The 21,537-nt window shown below is 46.2% G+C and overlaps 1 protein-coding gene across 1 annotated transcript; it reads right to left on the bottom strand.

The window, feature by feature from the left end:
* Positions 1–368: 368 nt before the first annotated feature.
* Positions 369–15,861, bottom strand: SRP9 (signal recognition particle 9). The gene is made up of 3 exons (XM_002717477.5): positions 15,657–15,861; positions 8,050–8,118; positions 369–1,624 (listed from the first exon to the last, which is right to left on the bottom strand). Exons 1-3 carry the CDS (start codon positions 15,726–15,728, stop codon positions 1,505–1,507), a joined length of 261 nt encoding a protein of 86 aa, XP_002717523.1. The 5' UTR covers positions 15,729–15,861; the 3' UTR covers positions 369–1,504.
* Positions 15,862–21,537: the final 5,676 nt, after the last annotated feature.

Consider the following 21,537-nt stretch of genomic DNA (forward strand, 5'->3'; position numbering starts at 1 on the left):
GTGGTAGATCTGGCTTTGGTCTGACCCAGCCTTGGCTGTTGTGGGCATTTAGGGAGTAAACCAGCAGATGGAAGATGTCTATCTTTGCAAACTAAGTAACAAAAACAAGCAAAAAAGCTGTAAATGAGGGGACAAAAAGTACCCCCTCAATAAATTCAGTGGTGGTAGACAGGAACCTAAAACCAAAAAAACTCAATACTATTCAATGTTACTTTTCTAATTCAGGAAAACAATCCTGCCATCAACATACAGCTCAGAAAATTTATGCAATAAAAATACTGAGAAATGAAACTAACAAAAAAAAAATGTACTTTCAGATTAAATGAACACAGCACATCCCAAGCAATAAAACAGTGATTCTCCAGTAGTTAAAATTTCAACAGAAACAATATGTACTTATATAATATTTTATTTACCAACCTCTCTGAAACATGCCAAAATTCATATTGGCCAATGGAATTTTCCATACTAAAATGTGGATCAACATTATCTCTACAAAAAATATTGCAATGGAGTGCCTTGTTTCACTCTTGAAGAATCAACACATGAACATTACATTTAGGTGGTAACACCAGGTTATAGATATAAGGTAAACATCAAATAATATCAGACTTCTGGCTTACTGGAGAACATAACAGTTGTGAGTCATGCTCAACACTTTGGTTAAGTGAGGAGAGAAAACGGGTAGAGGTGTCACAGAGGTATGCAAAGATTCAATAGTTCAAATAATCCTTAGCCCTTCTGAGAAACTATAGATGGGAAACATGTAGTAAATACTTCTGTAACATGGTGGTTTCAGTCCATTATAGTGATTCTCATTCTATCCATGCATTCCAACAACTGCTGCTGCTTTCGATTACTGAAAACAGGATTCAAAGTCACAGCTTAATAAGCTGATGATGATACTCAAATCCCTTACATTCAAAAATAATAGTTTCAATATGGAAAGATTAAGGTTAAAGCATATATCTTACTCAAAATTAGTTCTAGATATAACCGAAATACACTACATAATCGGGTATACTATTGTGTATAGTTAATTCCAGATACTGTATTTTATATCTATTGGTCATCAACAGCACAAACTGTATGCTCCTAAAGAAATATAATGATCCAGCAAAAAGGTTACATTTAATTCTCTTTTAAAGACAGAAGAACTAAGTGTAAGGAAGAACTTGCTTTTCTTGATATTTCATTTTAAAATTAGTCATACAAATTTACCAGGGAAATAATTATATATGTTGCCCAACATCAAATAATCTGCAAGTTTCTAAGATAGATGCATTTCTTGTTCAATTTCCAAAAATAAATAAAGGCTTTCTAATTGAAAGTATTTACCTTCATAGCGCTCTCAAATAAACACTAAAAAAAAAGTACAAAAAATGCTCTCTTGTCTTTGAATAGCCCACATTTAGTTATTACATAAAGTGTTTTCTGCCCCAACACTTTCTCAAATCCAAGATATTTACTTCCAAAGAACACGACAGTCTTCATTTCAAACCATTTAGTCTGTTTCCATGGCAACACTGCGGGATTCCTTGGCTACCATGAGTCGCATTAGTTGACTGTGGAATTTCTCAATCTTCTTCACATCTTGAGCTTGGTCCGTTCTGTATACCAAACACTGTTGAAATTTTAAAAGTACACATTAGGTAAAACTAAATATTGACAGTGTAGGAAACACAAATGAATGAACATTCAAGCCTTTCCTTCCATTGTTTGCTCTATTCTCTCTGGAGGTCCTACTGGAAACTGCACTCAAGTTTCCAAGCCTCCAGCCATTCTATTCCTTATGTACAGGATTTTACACGCTATTGCTGTGGACAAAAGACTGGACCAACTCTATCAGAAGCTCTCAAAAACAACCAGCTAAGTAATACATTAAATCCTGCTGAGGGCTGATGAGAACTCAAGACTAAAAAGCAGATTATTTTCTCCTTGTGATCTGGTCACAAGTAACTGAGTTATGTTGGAAAAAAGCAAAGAAATTTTAGGATCCCCTTCTCTATTTGTGAAGTTGGGGGGGGGGTGTTAATGATAGGTTCAATTTCAACTTCCTAAAGGTTTTAATCAAATTCTTTCATGCTAATAAATTCCAGTTAAATTCATTAGATAGATACTAAAGATCTGCTTACGGGGGCTGGCTTTGTGGCACAGTAGTTTGAGACGCCACCTGCAACACTGGCCTCCAATATGAGTGAAAGTTCGAGTCTCAGTTGCTCCATTTCTGATCCAGCTCCCTAATGCGCCTGGGAAAGCAGGAGAAGATGGCCCAAGTGCTTGGGCTCCTGCCACTCACATGGGAGACCTGGTTGGGGTTCCTGGCTTCGGCCTGGTTCAGCCCTGTCCGTTGCAGTCATTTGGAGTAAACCATCAATTGAAGATATTTCTCTCCCTCTCTCCCCTGTCTCCCTCTCTAACTCTGCCTTTCAAATAAATCAATCTCTTAAAAAAAAAAAAAAAGACTTCTGCTTATGGTTGGTTATGAAATCATTTATTCTAGAATCTTCAAAAATACTGACTTCAAGCAGGTAGGCCTTTTTCTCATTTTGTAGTAAGGTCAATTTTCTTTAGCCTATTTTAATGGTTCACATGAGTTTTAAGCAATAGGAATGAACAATCCTATAATAACAGTCATCAACTTATATAACTTAGAATTCAACCTTATCATGCCCAACTAATCTGAATTCGTTCAGCCCTTAAGTCATTTAAATTTTTTTTTCTCCATATATAAATTTTATGTGGCAATCTTGTAAAGAGACCACACTAATCTCTATCATTCACATTTTAGTGCATATATGAGCTGCAAGAGACTATATGTAATTTTCCACTACAGTTTCTAACAAAAGACTTTAGGTTTGTGGAAGACATTAGGCATTAGTCAAGGGGTCAGATAAAATTATGGTATCGCATATGGGCACTGGTCCTTGTTCTGGCTGCTCTTCTTCCAATCCAACTCTCTGCTTATGGCCTGGGAAAGCAGTAGAAGATGTCCCAAGTACTTGGGCCCCTGCACTTGTGTGGGAAACCCTGAAGAAGCTCCTGGCTCCTGGCTTTGGACTGGCTCAGCTCTGGCCATTGCGGCCACTTGGGAAGTAAACCAGAGGATGGAAGACCTCTTTCTCTGTCTCTCCCTAACTCTACTTCTCAAAGGAATAAATAAATCTTTAAAAAAAAAAAAAAAAAAAGTGAAGAAAACAAACTTTTGAGTCATCAGAAAACAGATTCATAAACTTCTGGGGTTGATTCAAAAATTGCCTTTGTAGGAAGATGGTCTGACTGCATCTTTGGTCTTTTCTAGATGTGGATTAATTCTCAATAGTTTGGGGGGGGGGGGGGCAGAGACCTGAGGAAGGGCTGCCACAGCAATGCACCTGTGATACTGGCATGCCATACAGGAGCACCAGTCCAAGTCCTGGGAGCTTCACTTCCAGTCCAGCTCCCTGCTCATCGGGAGAAGCAGTGGCAGATGGCCCAAGTGCCTGATCCCTGCTACTCACATGGGGATGTGATGCTGGCTCCTGGCTTCGGTCCAATGGGGAATGAACCAACAGGTAGAAAATCTCTGCTTGGCCCTATCACTCTGCCATATATATTTATCAAATAAATAAACAAATCTTTAGAAAAAAATCCCAAGAGTGATTCAAAAATAGAATTAAAAGATAAGTTTAGGGGCAGGCATTGTGATACAGCAGATTAAGCCATCACTTGGGATGCCCACATCCCATTACTGGAGTGTCTAGGATCAAGTCCCAGCTCCTCTGCTTCTAGCCCAGCTTTCTGCTAATGGACCTGGGAGGCAGATGACAGGCCAAGTACTTGGGTTCCTGCCACCCACTTGGGAGACCTGAATGAAGCTCCTGGCTGTTGACTTCAGCCTGGCTAAGCCCTGGCAATCATGGCTATTTAAAAAATGAACTGGGGGTCAGCCCCTGCACCCACGTGAGAGACCTGAAGAAGCTCCTGGTTCCTGGCTTCGGATCAGCCCAGCTCTAGCTGTTATGGCCAACTGGGGAGTGAACCAGAGGATGGAAGACCCCCACCCCACCCCGCCTCTCTGCAACTCTTGTTTTGTTTTTTTGAGATTTATTTATTTATTTGAAAGGCATGATATATGGAGCCTCAAGGAAAACAAATTTTTCAAAGTCTACCAAAATGCACCTTCAATGGCAGCTATTACAGAGGTAGATCTGAACCCAAAATGATAAAACAAGAAGCAGTGTTAATACTAGGTGTTGGCTGGCGCCACAGCTCACAAGGATAATCCTTTGCCTACTGCGCCGGCACACCGGGTTCTAGTCCCAGTTGGGGCGCCGGATTCTGTCCTGGTTGCTCCTCTTCCAGTCCAGCTCTCTGCTGTGGCCCAGTAAGGCAGTGGAGGATGGCTCAAGTACTTGGGCCTTGCACCCGCGTGGGAAACCAGGAGGAAACTCCTGGCTCCTGGCTTCAGATTGGCGCAGTGTGCCGGCCATAGCAGCCATTTGGGGGGTGAACCAATGGAAGGAAGACCTTTCTCTCTGTCTCTTTGTAACTCTGCCTGTCCAAAAAACAAAACAAAACCTAGGTGTTAAGCCCTACTGTCAATAAAGGAAAAATAAGAGGTACGCACTGATGAATTATGCTCTTAAACCAGACAAGGGAGGATCTCCTTTTATAGCAGCCAAAATCACTGAAGCTAAAGATTTACTAGAAGGTCAAGCTAAAAAATGAAGTAAACATGAATTTTCAGTTCAGGAACAACAACTTTTTATAATAAAACAGCTCCAAAGTACAGTTTTCTTTTTCTTTTTTTCTTTATTTTTTATTTTATTTTATTTTATTTTTATTGTTTTTTTTTTTTTTGAACGGCAGAGTGGACAGTGAGAGAGAGAGACAGAGAGAAAGGTCTTCCTTTTTTGCCGTTGGTTCACCCTCCAATGTGGCCGGCGCATCGCGCTGATCCGAAGGCAGGAGCCAGGTGCTTCTCCTGGTCTCCCATGGGGTGCAGGGCCCAAGCATTTGGGCCTTCCTCCACTATACTCCTGGGCCACAGCAGAGAGCTGGCCTGGAAGAGGGGCAACCGGGACAGAATCCGGCACCCCGACCAGGACTAGAACCAGGTGTGCTGGCGCCGCAAGGTGGAGGATTAGTCTATTGAGCCACAGCGAAGGCTCAAAAGTACAGTTTTTAAAAGTGATTTAGAACAAGCTTGACATGGATACTATGCTGAATCATTACAGGGTAGGGGATTATCACTTGGAGATAAAGCTTTTTGTATTCAAGTTAATTCTACACCCCCCACCCCACCCCTTCTAAAAACAGAAGGCACTGGCTTCTCTTCAGCAGGTCAAACTAACCACTCTGACAATCACAATTAAAAATGTTCCCAGTTCCATTTATTAAACCTACCACAGAACAAGCACTAATACTAGGTACTTCCACATGTTTCTTAGGGTTCACAACAACCCACACAGGTAAGCAGACCACCCCTACAGCACCTTACAGATGAGGAAACTGACCCCCTAAAGGGCAACAGTTGGCCTAAGCTTTTCCAAAGCCAAAATACTAGGAATCAGATCTTCTGAATCTACGTGTAACACATCACACCTCAATTTTCTCTCCTTTATTTCACATTTTCAGTTACTTCATTCAATTGGACTGGCTCTCATAAGACAAAAAATCATTAAAAGGCCTGACTCCATGCAACGTTAAAATGGAATCCTTGGGGCCGGTGCCATGGCACAGTAGGTTAATCCTCTGCCTGCAGCGCCGGCATCTCATATGGGCACCGGTTCTAGTCCTGGCTACTCTACTTCTGATCCAGCCTGGGAAAGCAGTGGAAGATGGCCCAAGTCCTAGGACCCTTGCTCCAGAGTGGGAGACCTGGAAGAAGCTCCTGGCTCCTGACTTCAGATTGGTGCAGCTCCGGCCATTACGGCCACTCGGGGAGTGAACCAGTGGATGGAAGAACTCTCTCTCTGCCTGTCCTTCTCTGTGTAACTCTTTCAAATAAATAAATAAATCTTTAAAAAAAAAAAAAAGGAATCCTTAAAATCACATAGTACAAAAGTTTTAAAAGAATTAATCTATTTTTAACATACAGGTAAGAGTAATACTGATGCATCTATATTGTCTTGAAGCTCGCAGTCTATTAAGAAAATACATGAGATGAAAGAACTGTGATACAGCACAAAAGAGCTAAAAAGAAAATTAAGAGAAGAAGCAATCCTCCCGCGCTGCCACATTGGGGTGGTGCAGGACTCAATACACAGAGGAGAAAAACAACTTTCCAAAGCACAGAGGCCTCAACAGAGCAGCATAATAAAGGAGCTCTTAAGTAAAATGGAAAACACAGGAACTGGAGGGGCTATGAAGGTGGCATTTATAGGCTTTTATGCAAATCTGTACTTTTAGAAATCACTCTTGGCCGCATGTTGGAGGGAGGGACTGGAAGCAGGGACAGAGTTAGGAGACTAGCAAACAGTCAAGGCAACTGATGCAATCCTAAACTTAAAAGAGCGAAGGTGAGGGCTAGCATTGTGGTACAGCAGGTTAAGCCACTGCCTGCGACAATTCCATTCTGATGTGGTTCCTATCCAGCTCCCTGCTAATGTGCCTGGGAAAGCAGCAGAAAATGGTTCAAGTACGTGGGTACCCACACTTGCATTAAGAGACCCAGAAGAAGCTCCTGGCTCCTGGCTTGAGCCTGGCCCAGCCCTGGCTATTGTGGCCATTTGGGGAGTGAACCAGCGGATGGAAGACCTCTCTATACATTTCTGCTGCCTTTCAAATAAATGAAATCTTAAAAAGAAGAGAGAGAGATGGAGAGGACAGACAGTTCATGACAGGCAATGACAGGAAGGCGGCCAAATCAGTCATTCCAAATGCCCAGCAAGTGTAGTTGTGGAGTATCAGGGGATCAGTTTTTCAAAGGAAGGAATAGTGGACATGAGAATGAGGGAAAGGAAGGCACATGCCCAGGTTTCTGATGAGGTGCGTGACTGCGCAGAAGGGGTCAAATTGAGAAGCAAGGGTAAGCGCCACTCAGGACAGGCCAACCTCGAGCAGCAGGTGAGGTAAGAATGCTCAACTCAGAGCAAGTCAGGAAGTCCAGGAAAATATGAGCTCAACACATAAACACTCAAGTAGACAAAGATGCAGGCCACAATGGACACGAATGGACTGCTCCCAATGTGGTATGACAAGACAACCAAGGACAGAATCCTGAAGAAACGAATATGTATGGGGCACATCAAGGAAATAATCAGCAAATAATGAAACAAAAATAAAAAATAGACGAAATGGAGCCACAAGTGCCAAAATAATCATGAGTGTCGGTTTGCATTCTGTCTACTCTACTTCTGATAGTTTCCTGCTCACATGCCTGGGAAAGCAGGGGAAGATGGCCCAAGTGCTTGTGCCCCTACCACCCATGTGGAAGACCCAGATGGAATTCTGGACTTCTGGCTTCAGCCCGGTCCAAGCCCATTGTGGCCATTTGGGGAGTGAACCAGCAAATGGAAGAAATCTCTCTGTCTCTCCCTTTCTCTGACACTCTGCCTGTCAAGTAAATAAAGAGATCTTAAAATAAACAAGAAAAAGAAAGAAAATTAAGGGTGTATGAGCACCACCAAGAGCTGTTTCCATGGAAAAGAGCATGCAGAAACCAGAAGGCAGAGGGTCAAGGCATGAACGGGACAAGAAGAAGCAACAAGAGTGGGCAGATGAGAAGAGACACAACAATACAGTCTACAGCTCACATTCACGTAGCATCCTTCCCTTCTCATACACCAAGAAGGAGCCCTTTAATCCCTGACATCTAGTTTTGGTCTACACATTGCTCCTCCTCCAAGTCTGAAGATAGCTGTCACTAAACTGCACTTTCCATGCTGCATTAATGAGACAAATTATTTCCTGGATGTCTGTCAAAGCAGCCTCTAGAATGAGGTTCTTCATCTTGGAATGAAATGCAAAATAAGCATACTAATGGATAATCTGTACAAATTCTAATTCAACACAAATGATTTTAACAAATATTAAAGTATGCAACAAATCAAAATGTATACTTACAACTAAATCATCTGTTACTTTAATACACAAACTCCCATCAGAATGCCTATATTTCAGAACCACACGTGCCTGAAATAAAAATACAAATTAGCATCAGTGAAGGTAGATGACATTTCCCATAAATAGTATGGTCTTCAGGTGGGCTGAAAAGGATCCTTTTAGGATAAACATCCCAAACAGCTAAAGGTATCTTTACTATAAACTTATCTTGACGGGCCTGGGTGAAGCTTTAGAAGCCAGGAACTCAATCTCCCACATGGGTGGCAGAGACTCAACCAACTGAGCCGGCACCACTGCCTCCCAGGGGTTGCATCAGCAGGAAGCTGGAATCAGAAGTAGGGCCAGGACTCATCCCCAGGCACTCTGACGTGGGATGTGAGTGTCCAAGCCATGTCTTAACTGCTGCACCGAACAATCGTCCTAAGAAAGGCAATGAAGAGAAGCTGGAATGTGAATCAGTCCGTCAGACATGGGATGCTGGCCTCCCAGGCAGGGTCTTAACTACTTTCACCAAATGTTCTCCCCTAGACTTTCACATGTGTATATACGGTTTATTTATTTTATTTGAAAGGCAGAGTGACAGGCAGAGACAGAGAAATCTTCCATTCACTAGCTTACTCCTCCAAAGCCCACAACAGCTGGGCTAGGCCAGGCCAAAGCCAGCAGCCAGGAACTTCATTCAGATACCCTTTGCAGGTGGCAGGGATCTACTGCTTCCCAGGATGTACATTAGCAGGAAGTTGGATCAGAAACGGGCAGGACTCAACTCCAGGCACCCTGATAGGGCAACATGGGCATCCCTCACAACAGCGTAACCCACTTTGCTATAACACCTCCCCGTCTCCTGGACTTAATTAACCATTTCTGCTCATTTTCCACCTTCTTTTCCTGTCACTCCTCTGTGTCTAGGTGTGTTGATATGTATTTTTACTGTTAAGAAATACTAAATTGGGGCCGGCGCTGTGGCTCAATAGGCTAATCCTGCGCCTTGCGGCGCTGGCACACTGGGTTCTAGTCCCGGTTGGGGTGCCGGATTCTGTCCCGGTTGCCCCTCTTCCAGGCCAGCTCTCTGCTGTGGCCCGGGAGTGCAGTGGAGGATGGCCCAAGTACTTGGGCCCTGCACCCCATGGGAGACCAGGAGAAGCACCTGGCTCCTGCCTTCGGATCAGCGCGATGCGCCGGCTGCAGCGCGCCGGCCGCGGCGGCCATTGGAGGGTGAACCAACGGCGAAAAGGAAGGCCTTTCTCTCTGTCTCTCTCTCTCACTGTCCACTCTGTCAAAAAAAAAAAAAAGAAAAAAAAGAAAAAAAGAAAAAAGAAAAAAAGAAATACTAAATTAGGGCAGTGCTGTAGCACAGCAGGTAAATGTAAATGGGATGCTGCAATGCTGGCATCCCATATGGGTGCCAGTTCGAGTCCTGGCTGCTTTACTGCTGCTCCAGCTCTCTATGGCCTGGGAAAGCAGTGGAAGATGCCCCAAGTGCTCGGGCCTCTGCACCAACATGGGAGATCTGGAAGAAGCTCCTGGCTCCTGGCTATGGATCAGCATGGCTTTGGCCATTGTGGCCATCTGGGGAGTGAACTAGCAGATGCAAGACCTCTCTCTCTCTCTCTCTCTGCCTCTCTAAAACTCTGCCTTTCAAATAAATAAATAAATCTTAAAAAAAAGAAAAAAAATATCAAATTGCCTCACAGACATTCCCAGAATGTATGTTTTGAGAATTTTCAGTACATCACTTTTAACTGCAAATAAATAAGTTGTTTTCAAAACAAAACAAACAACAACAACAAAAAACAGGGGCCTATATTGTGGTATAGTGGGTAACGCTACCTCCTGTGATGCTGGCATCCCATATGGGCTCCTGTTTTGTATCCTAGCTATCCACTTCCAATCCAGCTCCCTGCTAATGGCCTGGGAAAACAGATGAAGATGGTCCAAGTGTTTGGTCCCCTACCACCAACATGGGAGACCTGGATGAAGCCCCTGGCTTTGGCCTGGTCCAGTTCTAGCCATTGTAGCCATCTAGGGAGTGAACCAGTGGATGGAAGACCTCTCTCATTTTCCATTTCTCCCTCTCTCTCTGTAACTGACTTTTTTTTTTTTAAGATTTATTTATTTGACACACAGAATTACAGACAGTGAGAGGGAGAAACAGAGAGAAAGGTCTTCCATCCGCTGGTTCTCTCCCCAAGTGGCCACAATGGCCAGAGTTGGGCCAAGCTGAAGCCAAGAGCTTCTTCCGGGTCTCCCACGTGGGTGCAGGGGCCCAAGCGCTTGGGGCATCTTCCACTGCTTTCCCAGGATGTAGCAGAGAACTGGATCAGAAGATGAGCAGCCGGGACTAGAACCGGCACCCATGTGGGATGCCCATGCTGCAGGAGGAGGATTAACCTACTTCACCACAGCGCCGATCCCTGTAACTGACTTTCAAACAAATAAGTAAATCTCAAAAAAATTAAATAAATAAATAAACTGTAGGGGGGCTGGCCTTGTGGTGCATCACAGTGTATTTGTTTGAATGTGATGTGATACCTAAACTTATTTCAGCTATGTAAAGAAAATCAGTAGTTTGGGAGAAATAGGTGAAAAATGAAAATGTAGTTCAGTGTAAGATTGAACTTTACAGTGAGTCTCAGTCCAGGTTTTAGAACGAGATGTACATAAACATAATCCTGGCTTTAAATAGTTCATAGTAGAGCCCGCGCTGTGGCGTAGTGGGTAAAACTGCTGCCTCAGAGACTGGTCTTCCTTCCACTGGTTCACTCCCCAAATGGCTGCAATAGCCGGAGCTGGGCCAATCCGAAGCTAGGAACTTCCTCTGGGTCTCCCACACGGGTGCAGGAGCCCAAGGGCTTGAGCCATCTTCTACTGCTATCCCAGGCCATAGCAGAGAACTGGATTGAAGAGGAGCAGCCAAGACTAGCACCAGAGCCAATTTGGGATGCCAGAGCCACAGGCAGGGGGTTAACCTACTGCGCCACAGCGCCAGTCCCGAATACGACATCTTAAGCAGCTCCTTAACCTGCTGCACCACAATGCCCACACCTTACATATTTTTAAAAATCCAGTTATCTAGAAATAAAAATAAACTAAAACTAAAAAAAAATACTAAATATGACAGCTATGAAAGTTTAACTTTTATTTAAAGAATATTCACTAGTCTCACTAGGAGAAACTAGTTTAAAAGCCTATGACATCAGCCGGCGCTGCGGCTCACTAGGCTAATCCTTTGCCTGCAGCGCCAGTACTCCGGGTTCTAGTCCCAGTTGGGGCGCTGGGTTCTGTCCCAGTTGCTCCTCTTCCAGTCCAGCTCTCTGCTGTGGCCCAGGAAGGCAGTGGAGGATGGCCCAAGTACTTGGGCCTTGCACCTGCATGGGAGATCAGGAAGAAGCACCTGGCTCCTGGCTTCGGATCGGCACAGCGCCGGCCACAGTGGCCATCTGGGGGGTGAACCAACAGAAGGAAGACCTTTCCTCTCACTGTCTAACTCTGCCTGTCAAAAAAAAAAAAAAAAAAAAAATCCTATGACACTATAAGGGGGTCCATTTTGAAACTTGGGAGTACTTAAGCAATCATGTAAAATGTTGTCAAAAGTGAAAAAGAAATCAAGGTTCTTCTGTTGGGAGTGTTGAACTCAATCAAAGTAATCAAAATACAAGGCAAAATGAGTTAGGTCCTACAAAGGTAAACACAGATAAAATGCTTACAGAGAGGTAATTCAGACAGGGCAAGGGAAAGAGTAAAGGGCAGGTGCCTATGATGATGCCTTTTCCATCTAAGGGGAAGGCAGGAGAAAGCCTGAAGACCTTTTCTGAACAAAACTGATAAATCCTACAGTTTCATGAGGTTAGAGTGGAGGATGGTAGAAATGATAGGAGACAGCCAGAGAGACTAGAGGGTCAGACCGTGGACTGCAATTTGGCACCTTATCCAATAATCAAGAAAAGCCAGTTTTTCAGCAGGAGACAGATTCTGTTTTTTTTTTTTTTTTTTTTTTTTTTTTTGACAGTTGTGGCAAGAGTGTGGAGAAGGGACCAGAAAGGCAGGCAGACAGCTAAGAGGTTACCAGAATCCAGCAGTAACAGCATCTTCAACTAAGAGTCATGCAAGGAAGAATGGGGACAGATGTGAAGTACAATCAACAGGCATAATGTGGTGGACAGAAAAGACAGAACTTTGGAAGGCAGTCCAGAGTCCTGACAAATTTTTTTCTTTAGCTCTGGTAGAAACAGAATGGACTTGGGTTCAATTTCAGCTGTCTCCCAGAGTCTAAGCAAAGCACTTCATGTATCCAAGATTATTTATCTACATCAATGGATTGCTGTAACTGTTCACACAAATTCCACATATATGTACATAAAAATGTTAAATGCCTACAACATACAAACACTATCTGTAATATGCCTGTCACTCAGTAAGAGTGAAAGTAGTTTCCCTCATCCCTCATCTCCTCCGGTATCAAAAAAAATCTCATGATGCAAGTTTTTAGTTACTGCACCATTCTGTCTAGGTGTAGAGCTGAAAGGTGCCCCGCTTGTCTACTGTGGGCACGCTCTGCTCATAGTGAGGCTCTACTATTTTTTCATTTTCTATATAGCACCATCACATTCTTAACATACTCTTGGGGCAGGAATTTGACATAGCGAATTAAGCCACCACTTGGGATGCAAGCATCCCATATCACAGCACCTGGGATCTGGTCCTGCCTCCGCTCTCCGCTTCCTGCTAATGTGAACCCTGGGAAACAGCAGATGATGGCTCAACTACTTGGGTGGGTCCCTGCTACCACTATGGGACACCCAGTTTGAGTTCCTGATTTCAGGCTTCAGCCTGGCCCAGCCCCAGTAGATAGAAGATAACTAACTCACACTCTCACTGAAATAACAAATAAATAATAAATAAAAAGTATATAATACTTAAAATATAGCTCCTCTTTATGTGAACTCTGTATTTTTTATTGTCTTTTCCAATATTTTTTAGTCTGTATGATGGGTACTTCTTGACAAAATTCCTGTATGTTCTCATGGTATACTGCTTGCATGAAGAAATAAACAACCTGTGAACTACAGAAGCCCGACCAAAATGAGTAGTCAGAAATCAAAGGGTCATAAAGTACTCAATTTCAGGGGGCTGGCGCTGTGGCGTAGTGGGAAAAGCTGCGTCCTGCAGTGCCGGCATCCCATATGGACGCTGGTTCTAGTCCCGACTGCTTCACTTCCAATCCAGCTCTCTGCTATGGCTTGGGAAGGCAGTGGAAGATGGCCCCTGTACCCACATAGGAGACCCAGAAGAAGCTCCTGGCTCCTGGCTTCGGATCGGCGCAGCTCTGGCTGTTGTGGACATTTGGGGAGTGAACCAGTGTATGGAAGATGTTTCTGTCTCTCTCTGCCTCTGCCTCTCTGTAACTGTGCCTTTCAAATAAATAAATATTAAAAATATTCACTTTCAAAATTATCTAATTCATCAGTTTTTTTTTTTTTTTTTGACAGGCAGAGTGGACAGTGAGAGAGAGAGAGAGAGAGACAGAGAGAAAGGTCTTCCTTTGCCGTTGGTTCACCCTCCAATGGCCACCGCAGCCAGTGCGCTGCAGCCAGCGCACCACGCTAATCCGAAGGCAGGAGCCAGGTGCTTCTCCTGGTCTCCCATGGGGTGCAGGGCCCAAGTACTTGGGCCATCCTCCACTGCACTCCCAGGCCACAGCAGAGAGCTGGCCTGGAAGAGGGGCAACCAGGAGAGAATCCGGCTCCCTGACCGGGACTAGAACCCGGTGTGCCGGTGCCGCAAGGCAGAGGATTAGCCTATTGAGCTGTGGTGCCGGCCTCAGCTGTGTTTTATAAATGAAAACTATTTTTGAGTGAAACTAATGAACTATCTCATGTACTGTTTCATGAATGGGAGTGAGCATGTTTCACAGCTTCTTGTTACTGTCAGGGTCATCCTATGGGTCTAAGACTATTTTCAATCATAACACTAGCATAGCGTGCTGCAGTTCACTGATACTCACTGTGAGCACTATGAAGCACGGGGGTTACAGGTTACCAGCCCACTGCAGACTTTTAAAAATACAGTTCACCGGGCCGGCATTGCGGCAAAGCAGGTAAACTCATCGCCTGCAACATCAGCATCCCACATGGGCACCAGTTCATCTCCCAGCAACTCCACTTCCCATCCAGCTCCCTGCTAATGGCCTAGGAAAAGCAGTGGAAGATGACTCAAGTACTTGGGCCCCTACACCAGCATGAGATCAGGAGAAAGCTCCTAGTTCCTGGCTTCGGCCTGGCCCAGTCCCAGCCACTGTGGCCACTTGGGGAGTGAACCAGCAGACAGAAGATCACTCCTCTCTCTGTAACTCTTTCAAACAAATAAACCTTTAAAAACAAAATATAGTTCACACTATTTCATCATCACTAAAGGCCTCACACAGAAAACCAGGAGTCCCAGTTTCTGGAGATATATTAAATGCCTTTAGTTTTCTTCCTTCTTAAATGGACATACTTACAAGACAGTTCATCTACAGCACCCAACAACACCACTCCTTACTAATTGGGCTGGATCTCCCCTTTGTGTCTCACACAGAACCTAACAGTACTGGGAGTCCAGGTACATGTGAATGGGGAATACACAGGGCACAAAGATGACTGAGTTACAACAGAAAACACCAGGGCACCACACCAGCTCTCAGTTCTGTACTGAGATGCCCGCCCGGTGTGTCAGGTGCACCCTCTTGATGATCCCTTTCCATCAGGCTTTGCTTCAATAGTCAAAAAAGAAGACCATCATACCTACAGGTCTGAGATGTGTAGTAGAAAGTTCCTTCCAAAATGCTGAACTCTAAAAAGAAAGACTAGCTTTAATTAGCAAGGAGCTGCTTCAAATAACTCCTAGATGTGATGATAAAAACACAAAAGCTCAAGAGAGGGGCAAAGAGGAAGACTCAATGCTAAATTCCTTTGCTTTTTATTAATGTTAACCTCTGGCATCCGCTTCCTTTAAGTTTTGTGGGGACGATGGATGGATTTCAGGGGTCAGCGAGCCCCCTAAAACCGTCTGCTTTTCTGTATAAGTGTATTTTTCTGAGGAAAGGGAGCAGCATGTTCTCAAAAGGCCACTGCACCCACCCCCCAAAGATTAAGAACTACTGGTCTGTGAAGGCAAGGTGCTTCCAAATTAGGATCTTTAAGAATGAGTAACGGAGGAAAAACATCACCACTGTTTTATACACACAAAACACCCAAGCCTTGGCGGTAAGGGAGGAAGGCACCGAGACAACGAAGGGACAGGAAGCCGAGCTGCAGAGGGAGGAGCCCTGACCTAGAGACACGTAACCCTATGAAGGCAGGGGAAGTTCAGGGGCTGGGGGCGGGCAAGGCCGGCCACAAGCTGTCTGGGGCTGAAATGACCCCTACCGTCCTAACACGGCCTCACTGGACAACAGGGTCAGGGATGAAGAAAGCAGGACAATCAGACCTGGCGGGCCCCGTCCTTTGCTCAATCCCGGCACCTCCTGGGAGTGCTAAAGCTGCTCCTGAGGACAAGCGGACGGCGGAGAGGACAACCTGACCAGGGCACGGGGTGGCGGACCCAGGTAGCCACGCGCCAGTGAATACCTTCATAGGGTCAGCGAGGTAGAGCTTTTCGGCCGCGCGGCTGAACTCCTCCCATGTCTGGTACTGAGGCATCGTGGCCCGGGGTGGGTCCTGGGAAGACAGGCAAGGCCGCGGGACCGCAGTCGGCGCCCGCCTACCCACCTACTCCCGGGGCCGCTAACCGATGCGGGAGTCCCGGCCGTCAAAGATGGTGGCGCCGCCTCGCACCAACGCCTCTCCTCATTGGACAGCCCCGACCTGGCTCGCCCAATGGGAAGGAGGGATGCTACCAGGTAGGGGGCGGAGTCCCGCCCGTGGAGCTCGGGAGCTGACCTAGAGCAGAGGGGAGCAGGGAGGCAGGTGGCGGCCGCCACAGCGCCCCCTGTAGTAGCGGAGGAGCAGCGTCTGTCCCGCGGCCCTCCAGGCTGGACTGAGATGGATAAAAGCCAGGTTCTTCCAACAAAGATTGAGCGGCTCTCTTCCGCGCACCTGAGATAAGATTGGAGCTGAGGTCCAGCCGTCACACGTACATCGTAGTTTAGGAAGGGGAAGACATAACACGAGTATAACCGAAACCTTTGTATGATAGTTCAAGTCGCGTCCCTTTCGGGTCCGGCCTGGGGAAGGCTCATAGAGGTGAACGGGTGGCCAGAGAAGCAGCACCTCTCGGCCAGTGTTAGGTCTGCTGTGCACTTGATATGACTGTTGTTCGGGGGTGGGGGGAGAGAAGAAGCAAGGGCAGAAGGTTTCTCATCACCATGACAGGGTAAGACATCAGAACCTTGTCCTCCAGGCAATGGGTGACTTGGAAGCTTATCTTTCTCCCATCAGGTTTGTTTTATGTACTATAAAACCCAGCGACTTTTAGTGTTCAGTTTGATGTATTTTGATAAATGTACATGCATGTACCCTTGGGTATATACCCACATACCCAATACCACAGTCAAGTCATAGAATATTTCTTCATCTCCCTCATGTTTCTTTGTGTTTGATTCCCCTAACCATGTCCCTGCCCCCAGGGCTGTGCTTTCTGCTGCTATAAATTAGTTTTTCCTATCCACTGTAGGGCTTCAAGCATGTTTGCATTTTCTATGGCTGCAATGGCACATCAAGATCCAATGAGGGGGCCGGTGCCGTGGCTCACTTGGCTAATCCTCCACTTGCGGCGCCGGCACCCTGGGGTTCTAGTCCCGGTTGGGGCGCTGGATTCTGTCCCAGATGCTCCTCTTCCAGTCCAGCTCTCTGCTGTGTCCCAGGAGGGCAGTGGAGGATGGCCCAAGTGCTTGGGTCCCTGCACCCGCATAGGAGACCGGGAGGAAGTTTCCAGCTCCTGGCTTCGGATTGGTGCAACGCCGGCCGTAGCGGCCATTAGGGGAGTGAACCAACAGAAGGAAGACCTTTCTCTCTGTCTCTCTCTCTCTCTCACTGTCTAACTCTGCCATTCAAAAAAAAAAAAAAAAAAAAAAAAAAAAAAAAAAAAAAAGACCCAATGAGGGCCTGGTGCTGTGGCACAGTGGATTAAGGCCCTGGCCTGAAGTGCCAGCATCCCATTTGGGCACCGGTTCAAATCCCGACTGCTCCTCTTCTGATCCAGCTCTCTGCTGTGGCCTGGGAAAGCAGTAGAGGATGGCCCAAGTCCTTGGGCCCCTGTGCCCACGTGGAAGACCCAGAAGAAGCTCCTGGTTTCGGACTGGCGCAACTCCGGCCGTTGCGGCCATCTGAGGGAGTGAACCAGAGGATGGAAGACCTTTCTGTCTGTCTCTACCTCTCTCTGTAACCCTTTCAAATAAATAAATAAAAGAAATCTTAAAAAAAAAAAAAAAGACCAATGAAAGTGGTCTACACCTGGAGGCAGGGAGACCCCTGAAGATGCCAGTGCAGTATTACAGCCATGGAGCTGGATTACAGCACTAGTTTGTGAATGGAGGGATAAAATGCAAGGTTTACTTGGTAAATGATTGGTTTGGGGTTTGCAGGAGAGGAAGGAGTGGAAGATGACTCCCCCATCAGTGGGGTGGTGGTGCCATTGACTGAAAAAGGAGGACAGGAAGAAATACAGGTGTTGGGGTTCTCGGGGAAGGCAGAGAGTCCATTCCTGGACTTGATGAGCATGAGGTATCTTTGGGACATCCAGGTGGAGATGGCTGGTAGCTTAGCTGAGTGTCTCCATCTGGAACCTCAGGAGAGCTATCAGGTAGGAGTCATCAGCAGATGGTTGATATCTTCTCAAGTAGGGGAGGTGGCATAACAGGAGAAGACTGCAGACATCTGGTGAGGGCCTCCTGCTGCCTAACAGGGTGGTTGGCGTAACGTGGGGGCGTGTGTGTGGAGGGAGGATACAAGGCAAGTGCCAGGCTCATTCGCAACAACCTGCTCTCAGTAGTATTAATCCAGTTCCATGAGAGCCAGAACTCCCTCAACACACTGTCAGTCCCTCCCAAGGGTGGTGCCCCCAATGGCCTAATCACCCACAGTAGGCCCCACATCTTAAAGACTCCACCACCTCTCAGTGTCACAACACTGGGGACCAAGCTTCCAGCACATGAATCTTTGGGGGACAAATGAAACCCAAACTATAGCAGAGGGCAAGAATGTAAATTTTCTTTGTCACCTAAGAGCCAAAACCATCTTCAAAGTTAGGACAGGATGGGTTTGGTGCCTTGAGGAAAAGATTTGGAAAGATCATTATGACAAGTGAGCCGGCCAGAAACTCAAGAACAGTATATTAAGCAGAGCTGAAACTGGACACCATGCTTTGGGAATAGCTCTAACTGGGGTCTGTCCTGAGCACCACTCAAAAACCTGGCTATTGGAATAGTGAAGGCAGGTGTTTGGGATTTGTAGGGTATGTGAGGCAGGACAAAGGGTCAAGGATGCTGAGGTGATAAATCATTGAATCCAGGCTAGCTGGGTGGCAGTTAACTGGTTCAAAAGAGAGAGGTTGGAGCTGGCATTTGGCACAGTGGTTAAGATGCTTCTTGGAACACCCATATTCCGTATCAAAGAGCCTGGGTTCAAGTCTCAGCTCTGCTTCTGATTACAGTTTCCTGCTAATACAGACCCTGGAAGACACCAGGCAATGGCTCAAGTGATTGGGTCCCTGCCACCACATGGGAGACACAGATTGAGTTCTGGGCTCCTGGCTTCAGCCTGGTCCAGTCCTGGCTGTTGTGGGCATTTAGAGTAAACCAGTGGATGGAAGATTCTCTCTCTCTCTTTCTCTCTCCCTCCCTCCCTCCCTCTTTCTCTCCTTCCTTCCCTCCCTCTCTCCCTCCTTCCCCCCTCCTTTCAAATAAATGAACATAAATTTTTTAAAAATTAAGACTAGAAATCATTAAAGACAGAAGTGTTAAGGGAACACTTCTTAAGGAAATCTCAACATAACAGGAAAGAAAACCTGCAGATATAGTCAGAGTGAATACTGGGGTGTAACATTCCAGAGGTAAGATACTTGATGGTAAGGCTGCATTACAGGTTAGGTTATCCACACAAGTATGAAAGTCACTTATTGGTAGGGAAGAGGGTAAGATGATGAAGGTGATGAGCCAGGCCTAAATCCTCAGTTAACAAGACCGGGGGAAGCCATAAAGGCAAAAGTGAGCGGAGGCAGAGGCACAGTCGGGCAAAAAGACCTTCTGGGAGGAGGAGCTGTCGCCTGAAGACAAAAGCAATGGAGGTAAATCTGCGTCCACGGTGCCTGCTGTCACAGCAAGGGACGAAGAGATTGATCTCAACTCAGTTCAGTAAAGGGTTTACCATGCACCCCCCGCCCCCACCCTGGGCAAACACTAGCGGCTGTGCTAGATGTGAGAGACCCAGCAGTGAAGACAGACCCAGTGCTTGTGTCACTGAGCTCACAGCCCAGCCAGGAGGGTGACAGTAAGGCACTGAATCCCATGGTGAGAGTCCCATCATCTGAGCTGAGCCCAGCCCCAGCCCCTAAGGGAGAGAACTCAGGATGAGGAAGAGCTTAGGGGCCCTGCCCTTGATAATGCCCTGGATAAAGTCCCCAGCTGCACTCAGATGCATTCTTTACACTGGGTTCTTCCCTTCCCGCTGCGGAGCTGAGGCTTCCAAAAAGCTATCAGAGAGGGGCCTTTATAAATTGCTCACACATGCACGACGGCAGAGAAAGAATTCTTTTCATTTCCAGTCAAGAAGAGCAGGGCCTCTGCACCCTTGGAGGTTATTCTTGCTGCCTTTTTCCACACACATATCTCATCGGAGCCTTAAAACATCTCTGTCAGGGTGGTCCATGCACTTTATCACAATTCCAAAAATCCGAGACGTTCTGGAAAACAAAAAAGTATCTTGGTAACTCCTTTAGTGGGAAAACTTGACCTGACCTTGAGTGAGATTGCTTCGTCTTTATTGTCCTTCTGGGTGTATTGTATTACAGGGTGCAGCCCAGACTCTGCGGGTGGCATGCTGTAATGAATGGCACGTGCATTGTATTACCTTTGTGGAATCCTTCTAGCTGTGGGTTCAGAAGCATGTGACCCCAAGGGTGAGGCACCTGGACAACTTTCCTTTCCAGGTGATAGAGAAAGCAAAGCTGGGGCGTGCATTCTACTCAACAGACTGGCATTGGGCTTTGCCCTTGATTGAGTCACAAATGGCAAGGCAGCAGATGTTGGTCACAATAAGAAGTGGTGAGATTCATTTGGATTTGTAGGAACTGGAATAGTGGCAATAGGGAAGCTACACTGGCAGAGCAGAGCCTGGCTGCAGAGTCAAGCCCTCATGCTTCCCTCCACATTCACTGCCACCCCACTCCCAACCTAAACCTGCTTTCTTGGGGTCACCAGCTGGTCTCCACGTTGCCCACACAGTGCTTTCTTGATGCAACAATGCAGCTGTGTTTGAGGCCACTGGCCATTCTCTCCTTTCTAAAACTTCCCAGGCTTTTTTTTTTTTTTTTTTTTTGGGGGGGGGGGTGTCACTCTTCTACTTTCCTCCTCTTACCTCTGACTTCTGCTCTGGCTCTGCGCTGGCCTCCTCTGCTTCCCTTGGTCCTTCAGCAGAGGGATCCCAAGGTACCTGCCTTGGTTTGCACCCCCTCTACTCCTCCCTGGATGATGCTCTTTGGGATCTAAACACCACTTCCATGCTGTGCAACTCCTGGATTTCTACTTAGTCACTGAGTTCCAAACACTTGCCTAGTCCTGGGCTAACTCCAGAGTTGAAGTGTGAGATGCAAAAAAATATTTCTCAGCAAACTGAAGCAATTCCTAAGCAATAAGTGTGATGCCTCCTTTTGTTAAACAACTTTTATGTTTACCACTGGCAAATTGTTAGCCACTCAGATATTCTATCTGCCTGCCAGTGAGTGTATTGCAGACTTTGTATGGGCCAGTCACTGTGCTGGGCCAAGTATTTTACAAGCTAATGAGGTCAAGTTCACAACCACCTATAGCTGAAGACAGAAAGGGTGTGACATAGCAAGGCCCAGGCAGCCTAACTCTTGAGAGTCCCAGTACCTGTGTTCACTTTCCCCTTGGTTCATCTCCAGTTCCGTATCTTTTCCAGAAGGGCTGTGGCATCCAGCAAGAAGAGGACGCTTTGGCCGTGCTTTAGAGAGCAATGCCTGATTCTGGACTCTTATTTTGCGTAAAGCATTTTGGCACTCAGCTGTCTTCTAAAAACAGGGCTGTGGCTGTTTCGGGCCAGGGGCAGGTGGAGGTCGGGGTGTGATCGGTCTGATGGCTCAGGTGCTGCTGGCGCGCCCGGAATGCGTGGCATCATGCTTATTTCCGTGCACTAAATACTGATGGAGCAGCCCGCTGTGTGCAGGAGTCAAAGGAGGCTTTGTTCCTTTCTGCACCGTCCCAGGGTCCGGAGATCCAATGCCACGCGGTCAGGATACAACAAACCTTGGGAGAGAAGCCAACCAAGAAACCAG

Source organism: Oryctolagus cuniculus, chromosome 13, assembly GCF_964237555.1.
Source record: "Oryctolagus cuniculus chromosome 13, mOryCun1.1, whole genome shotgun sequence".
NCBI classification, from domain to species: Eukaryota; Metazoa; Chordata; class Mammalia; order Lagomorpha; family Leporidae; genus Oryctolagus; species Oryctolagus cuniculus.

What these genes read in the sequence shown, in the direction of transcription:
- SRP9 (XM_002717477.5), bottom strand. Translation starts at nt 15,728, where the DNA reads ATGCCTCAGTACCAGACATGGGAGGAGTTCAGCCGCGCGGCCGAAAAG. An exon ending in ACCTCGCTGACCCTATGAAG is followed by an intron (nt 8,119 to 15,656) that starts GTATTCACTGGC and finishes TTTTTATTTCAG; the next exon opens with GCACGTGTGGTTCTGAAATA. An exon ending in AAGTAACAGATGATTTAGTT is followed by an intron (nt 1,625 to 8,049) that starts GTAAGTATACAT and finishes AAATTTCAACAG; the next exon opens with TGTTTGGTATACAGAACGGA.